The sequence below is a fragment of the Poecilia reticulata genome, chromosome 14 (genome assembly GCF_904066995.2).
Source record: "Poecilia reticulata chromosome 14, P_reticulata-male-v2, whole genome shotgun sequence".
In the NCBI taxonomy this organism is placed as follows: Eukaryota; Metazoa; Chordata; class Actinopteri; order Cyprinodontiformes; family Poeciliidae; genus Poecilia; species Poecilia reticulata.
In genome coordinates, this window is record NC_088843.1 from 11,868,841 (window position 1) to 11,876,605 (window position 7,765).

At 37.6% G+C, this 7,765-nt stretch overlaps 1 protein-coding gene across 1 annotated transcript; it reads right to left on the bottom strand.

Annotated features, from left to right (window-relative positions):
* Window positions 1-243: 243 nt before the first annotated feature.
* Window positions 244-1,917, bottom strand: epd (ependymin). The gene is made up of 6 exons (XM_008427588.3): window positions 1,641-1,917; window positions 1,466-1,497; window positions 1,254-1,391; window positions 970-1,156; window positions 803-884; window positions 244-697 (listed from the first exon to the last, which is right to left on the bottom strand). The coding sequence occupies exons 1-6, from the start codon at window positions 1,900-1,902 to the stop codon at window positions 571-573; spliced, it is 828 nt and encodes a 275-aa protein (XP_008425810.1). The 5' UTR covers window positions 1,903-1,917; the 3' UTR covers window positions 244-570.
* Between the last annotated feature and the right edge of the window lie 5,848 nt (window positions 1,918-7,765).

Genomic DNA, 7,765 nt, shown 5'->3' on the forward strand with positions numbered 1-7,765 from the left:
TGTTTATGATTTTATTTAAATAATGCCATGTGGAAGCATATAACAATTTGTTTCCTTACTGGATTGGGACGCTCATGGCAACATGCGTAACATTAATTTAATATTCATTTGTGCAAAAAACAAATGTGTAGAAGGGTTTCTGGACTTGACTAAGTTTGCAATGCTCCACGATCCAAACCACACCTCTGCTGTAAAATCATTTTGTTCAAACAAAAAAACTGGCAAAAATGAAACACATCACACTTTTGGCAGCTTCGACATTTTTATGAATCATATTTTACATGTTTTGTCAGTGGTACAAATTTGAACAGCCACCATTTGTTAGTTTTCTTTTCAAATTCTGCAATCCTTACCATATCTTTTAGCCTTACATCAAAATCCAATATCAATTCAGCACAGGTTTTTTTTTTTTTTTTTCTCAGGGCAGAGAGACGTGATAAAAGCAGATGGGATGAAGAGGAGCATCAAGAGAAAAACTGTAGCTAAGCATAAAAACTAAAGAAAAGCAAAATAAAAATTCAGGGAAGTCATGATTTGATGTGAGTTTCATTTTTCACTGGCAGGTTTCATCTACATGAACTCGTTGAGGAAGCTGTTTACTGTTCCCTCGGGGGTGTCTTCCACAGGCTTTCCGTGACAAACAGAGGGCACCACAAGGAGGTCAGGATCCTTGATTTCCAGTTCGACATCCATGTTGCTGTGAAGAAAAAAAAAAAAAAAGCATGAAATTTACAGGGAAATTTGGCGATGTTACCCATTACATCCTGTTTCTACATGCCCAAAAGAACCACCTAAAACTAACCTGAAGAGGAATGATGTGGTTTCAGTGAAATAGAAAGTGGACACTGGCAAACATCCCTTGGTTACAGACATGGAGTAAGAACCTGACAGAGAAATCAGAAGTCAGACTTGAAAACTGCTGAAGTTATGAAGCCGTACTGAAGTCACATCTCATAGAAACTATTCCACCTTTCATATTTGTCAGTGGTCCAGTCCAGATATTGACTTTCAGCCCCTCGCCTTTAACGGAGGAGCTCCCGGTGGTCACTGTACTGTGAAACTTGGCGTCATCAGGAATGTCAAAAGGATGCAAGGACATTTGAAGCTTTTTCTTCTCACAGCTATGGTTTTTGATGTCAATCTCATAGAAAATCCCCTGTTGAAAGCAAAAACATATTCACTTGTCAAGTCACGACACAACCTCAACGTGACATTTATTTGAAGCGAAGTAAGGGGTAAAATTTATGAGCTACCTCATCGAAAAGCATCAGCAGATCCAAACCAAGTGATGTGTCTGCCGGGTGACTCTCGTTGGAGGTGAAACGCAGTTTTCTGCCCACTGAGTCGTAAGTGAACGACCCAAAAGCTTTTGTTTCACCTTTTAGGTTCATCTGTCCAAAGACAAGAACATTTTACATGTTTTTTTTGCATTCCTGGTTAGATCTTAATCATAATAAAGACTCACCACACTCATCAATCCAGTCATGTTGTGTGTATCTGAAACAAAAGAGTAAGGCAAATTTATCCACCAGGCAAACCACACTGAAAAATAAAATTGTACAACCTTTGCAGAAAGCATCAAACATTCTCAGATTTAAATAGACAAAAGGGTATCAACAGAAGTGTTAGAAGTGTCTTACGACAAGGCTCGTGATGATGGTCTGCATGAGTGGTGGTGGTGGTCAGGCACACAAAGACCAGCAGCGCGGCAGTTGCAAACATTTTCCTGATCCAACAACGGTGACAAAATAATGTTAGAGATGGCAAAAAAGGAAGCAACCAAGAGCACATCTGTCTGTCTGTGAACCAACAGCTGCTTTTATAGAACCAGAGCCTGGCACAGAGTGCGATGCTTGTGTAAAGAATACCCAGGACGATAGCCCCCTCCTGGACTTCAAACATCACATCGTCTTAGCATCTCAACTTGTGACTCCCCAGGTGGTGACCCAGATGATCAAATGTTTAGTCCAGCTTCTCTGTTGTGTTTGTCCAGCTGTCCTTGCCTGTTGTTCAACGTCTCGCTGCCTTCTTCGAGACCCCTTCAGTGTGAGCATGACCTCTAAGGGGAAGGAAAGGTTCATGTGAGGTAAAGCACACAACCACAAAATATGCTTGGATGTCTTTTAGAAGGCAGTGATGTTCCTTAGACATAATAGAGCTTTAGGGAAATGGGCAACAAGGTCTTCCAGAGGTTTGTTACATGATCAGGACCCTCATGAATTAATAATATTTTACACAAAATCTATTTTGCCTCCAACGTTTTTCTTATACTTGGAACAATACGTGCAGGACATTTTCTGTAAGACAGTGACTAGACTCTTGGCAAACTTATAAGCACATGTGGGTTTGTAATTGTTGCGTATTAGCAGTATATTTTCATTTTCTCCTGTATAACTTTTCCAATACTTTGTAATTCAACAATCATGTCATTTAATGCTTCAATCATTTCTGTACATCAAACTGCTACAGACTGCAGGTGGAAATTAGAGCCTGCAGCTAAATATGGGTTATTTGCATGGCTGGCTGAAATATTCTGGTTTGCAAAGAGCTTTTAAATCATTATCTATTTCAATAATGACATCTCCACAAAGACACAGAAAGCTGTAGTAAAATATGTTAGTAGGTCTTTCAATTTAAAATCAGAAATTTTAATATGTGATTAAGATTGTGTATAAAAGACTAACACAAATTGGTGAATGATTGTGAAGTGGAAGGAAAACAGTGATACTTTACAAATTGTAAAAGTGTACCATACAGAGGCCGTACTTTTTCTGAAAGATGTCAACTTCGTACAAATTCAATACATATCAAGTAGGATAGATGAATTAAAAATATATTTTTGTTATACAATATTGAATCTGTTTGTGAATATACAGTATTCTGCACTGGAGATCAACATAGATATAGCATTTTTTTTATGTGTATGCTTGATAAAACTCCTGGGTCATCCAAAAAAGAAATTGAGAAAAGAAACTACTTTGGAATACGTTTCCAAGGAGTCATTATTTTTATGAGTCATTATATGAGAGGGAGCGGGAAGGGGCCTCGCCACTAAAGGGGAGAGTAGTTCTGCAAAAAGGCAATCTTATAGGAAGTAAATTTTTCCCTGAACTACAATCAGGATTTGAAACTAAAACATTAAACTTATCATTTTAAGTTAAACTGTACTGGTAGAATTTACTTTAAAGATGAAGGTCATAAAGTCATGCAGATTTTGACATTTATTTAATACGGAGTGCTGACCAAGTAAACCAAAGTAACGATACTTTGGTTTACTTGGTCTAAAAACATTAGACAGTCTTTATTTTGCAGTACCTTCAGATGACATTTGCTGTAATTCAGTGACAGGCAAATGAAATAAGCTTAATTGAACTAAATCAAAACTTTACTGCTTATGTAGTTAAAAGGTAAGAAATAGGATCAAACAGAGAATGACATTGTTTTAGCGCATTTGTTTTGTTCCCAAATCTTTGAGTGTGTTGCATGTGTTTGTATCTTTCTCTTTAGTAATGGTAAGAAGATCTAATATCCATCCTCTGGATTGTTTAAAAAGTCTGATTAATCAAAATATATGTTAACATTTAAACAGATGACACCATTTAAAGTTGTTTTTAACAGTCTGGATGAATTATTTCTAATGCTAATGCTAGGAAATGTTTTGGCTATATACATTTTTTCTGCATATTGTGTATGCTGAGCCTATAGCAGGTAAAAAATGTATACCGTTTGAAAAATTTTTTGTCATGTGTTTGCAATACAGTCACAAACTTCAATATATGGTTGGAGGATTTTGCATGATACACCGACATCCAGGGTTGCAACTACATATTATCCAGGTGGATGCGAACACATAAATTGGCGCCCCCCACCGAAGGAAGGCACGTGCTACGTTTCTCAGGTGGATGCGTACACAATATACGTGAAAGGTAAAACTCGCCGCTACATTTACCCCGTTATAGGCGCGAGGTGAAGAAGCAAGGGCGCTCGAGTGCATGCGAACACGTCATCGGCGCGCCGCGCCGTCCAGACGGGGTTTTGACGCCCCCTCCGATGCAGCGCCCCTATGCGCTGAATGCGCTGCATGCCCACTTTTTGCGCCACTGTCGACACCAAATGTGTGAATAAATATTATAGGTGGTTTAAAAGTTCCTTATAAATTTAATTCTGAAAAAAGAATCCAATTCATCCAGTTGCCTCCAGAATCCATCTGGTGAGTAAATAATGCGTCTGTAAAGAATGTAATTAGTCAGGGAATTAGCCATGATGCCCATTGTAACATTAACATTGCTGATTTGCACAGGACAACAATGAACAATGAAAAACAGCCTGGTGTATGAAAGTCTTTAAGGTGGACAAAGCTTGTTAGACTCGGTTTTGGGTTTTGTTTATTTCTATGTTTCTTAGTTCCTCTTTTATTTGGACTAGCCATGTTTTTGTTTAGTTCTTTCTTAGTTATTCTAGTTTCATTTTGTGTTCTTATATTTGTTAGTATTAGAATCCCGGATTGTTTTGGAGTTTATTCAACTCTGATTATTTTGCATTCCTTATCTTTTCTTTGATTAGATCATTCTAGTTCAGTTCTTCTTAGTGTTTCTAGTTAAGTTTATTTCTTGTTCATAGTTATTCTTCATACTCTAGTTTTATGTTTCTTTAGTTATTCTTTAGGGTTAGATGGGCTTCCTGTTCCCCTGTGTATACTCTCCCTCGCCCCCTGTGCCACTTTCTCTCTCTCCGTCTCCTCATTCATTAATGTCCTGCGAGTTACACTTTGAATGAAACGACCACAATCTGTATGTGAAATTAAACAGAGTGCTATTTTCTTGCTTGCTTCATTAGCCCTTTAACAACACCAATTAAAAGGGAGAAAAAAAAAGCCACATGACTTATCCCTCCTTGCAATGCCACGCACATGATTAACACATGTGCCTGTATGCAATTTACGATAAAATGAATTTGGTGAGTGGGTGTCTGTTCAGACTTGCAAGCACTTTTTGGAAGGAAAAGCAAAACTAAAGCTCAAGCGGTTTTTAAAACCACAAATGAACCAGATTGGTAATAGGCTGATAGTAAATTGCAAGTGTCACATGAGAAAGCTAGTATTAGCATATCGGTAAGTTTCAAAAGAGGAAGTGAAAATGAGGAAAGCCCTTCTTCATGCAGATCTTCCCCCTTTACTAACCACAACATCAGTTTCCCCCCAAAAGGAATCACCCATGGCAAGCAAATTCTCTTGCAGTTTTCATTCAGTTAGATATTATGTATTGATCATCACAAATAGTTTATAAGGAGGAAATTTAATGTCTTTTTTAGTTACATTACTATTTTTTGCCTCTGGAAAATTGACACATTCAGCAAGTTTCATCAGAACCAATATCTCCTTTACAAAATAGAACACATGAAATTACAAGGCAAATGAATCAACGAGCCACACAGATACAAATTTTTGTTAACATTTAGAAAACTTTAAAATCCCATATGTTTTGAGTGGAAATGCTTTCTGCAAATAACAGGGAAACGTACATGCATGTTGCTGAGTAACAGAAAAGCTTGAAATAACATAAAAGTAGAAATTGGCATTAAAAACTGCATGTTGGTTAGGTTGTGGTTTCAGTGGTATGTAATGGTTGACACAAGAGGGAAATTATGCCCCTTATTTACGTGCTCATAAGACAGTAATGTATGCTAACACAACCGTACATTGAAGAAAAGTAGTGTGACAAAGAATTTTAAATAAAATTTGCCAGCAAGATAAGACATAGTCATGTCTCGATAAGAGATATTTAGCACTGTTTGTTTTACTGTCAATTATTCCAGATTTTATTCAGAACATTTATATAAGTTAATTTAATAACTGTGGGATAAAAAAAGCAATCTAATTTGAGATTAGGACAAATGTAAATAACCAAGGAATTCACAATATATCAGTATCAACATTGGTATCAGTCCAATAAGCAAAACTGGTCGGACATGAACAACCTGTGTATTTTAATGTTGTTACCATGTGTGTGTGTGTTTCAGGAGGAGAGTGGAAGCCATGTGGTATTTGTTCAGTCATGTGACATTTATAGTGATGCAGCACAGGGTTATGTGTTGTTTAACTAAAGCAGAGATACAATGAAGGCTGTGTTGTTACTTTTACACAGTGTCAAAAGTGGAGGGATTAAATGAACTCTCTTTGCACAGCCTTTTTGTGTCCATGTGACTTCCAGGATCTTTGACACCTTCATACAAAGAAACACATATGTCAGCGATGTGAAAGATGCACTCTCAGCCATTTGTTGTGCTGGACGGCATGAATTATGGATTTTATTTTAATACTTTCCTTCATGACATTCAATTTTTTAGTGATATTGAAAGCTATAGCAAATATATGATCAGTTATTTCTCCATCAAATTTGAACATAAAGAAGGAAATGAATTAAAATGAATAGAAATTGGTGACTCTCATTAGTCCACCATAGTAACACAACTGAGCATTAATTTGAACTCTTCCGGTTACATGATCTGGAAGCTATTAAAGAGTAGGTTCTGGAATGGGTTTACAGAGTCTTTTACTGCTTTCTATGTGACAACACTTAGCATGAAAAGCCATTCCTGACTGTAGGGAATCAAGAAAATAATATCTCTCAAACATCCAACTTAAAGCTAAATGGAATGCAGGAATGAAACGGCTTTGAGCGTAAAACTGGACAGTTGGGGAGAAAGATTATCCAAATAAAATTATTTAAGAACATAATCATCCACCCACTACTCAGTTGCTCCAAGAGGATGTCAAATATTCATTGCACTAGTCAATTTCAACATGTCTGTTGAAAAACAATGAAAACCTGGGCATTGTCATAAACTGATGAAGTCCCTTCACAGACTGTGGAAAGTGGACATGTCCAGGGAAAAGAGTCGCCCTAGTCCAGGGGTGCCCAAAGTCGGTCCTCGAGGGCCAGCATCCTGCATATTTTAGTTTTCTCCCTGGTTTAATGCACCTGGATCAAATGATGGCTCGTTTGAAGCCATATGAGGAACATTGACAAGCTGAAAAGGTTGTTACTACCACCAGGGAGAGAACTAAAACGTGCAGGATGCCGGCCCTCGAGGACCGACTTTGGACACCCCTGCCCTAGTCTATGGGGCTGCTCAGGCTGTTCAAAATGGCGGTCTTATGTAACTCAACCAAGGAGTCACAATTGATTAAAACTACTTATACTTGAAGAAGCCAACATTTTTTAAGTGTAGCTTTGTCTCTAATATTCATATAGAACAAAAATGAGAGTTTAGCCATGTGGGTTGTTAGCTTGCTTAATGTTTAGCTCATTTCTGTACTGGCGGAAGTGAGCTTTACTGTGGTTTCGACAGTAAATAAGTCACTGGAAGTCTACTGATTCACACTCTCAGACTATCACTGTAAAGCTGAGCAATGCTTTACTTTAAATAGACATAAGAGGTTATACTATCTTTATCTTCTTTCTTTTTTTTAAAGAAAAAAACGGGACTTCCCCTCAGGAAGACTTGGTTTTAACGATCACAGAAACAGCTGGATTATTAATCCAAATGCTGGGTGTATGCTGGCGGGACAGAAGTGAGCTAATTTTAAAAAGAAACGATAACATCATTAAATTATGGTGCTTAACCCCTTAACTGTCACATCCAAAACACTCTAGGAAAATTTTTCTGCTTTTGGTTGGTTTTGAAGTTGGTCGGGTGAACAAACTCCTGCCTAATATTAGAAGGCTGTTAGCGACAAATAGCACACTGCTAGCGGACGTTTAGT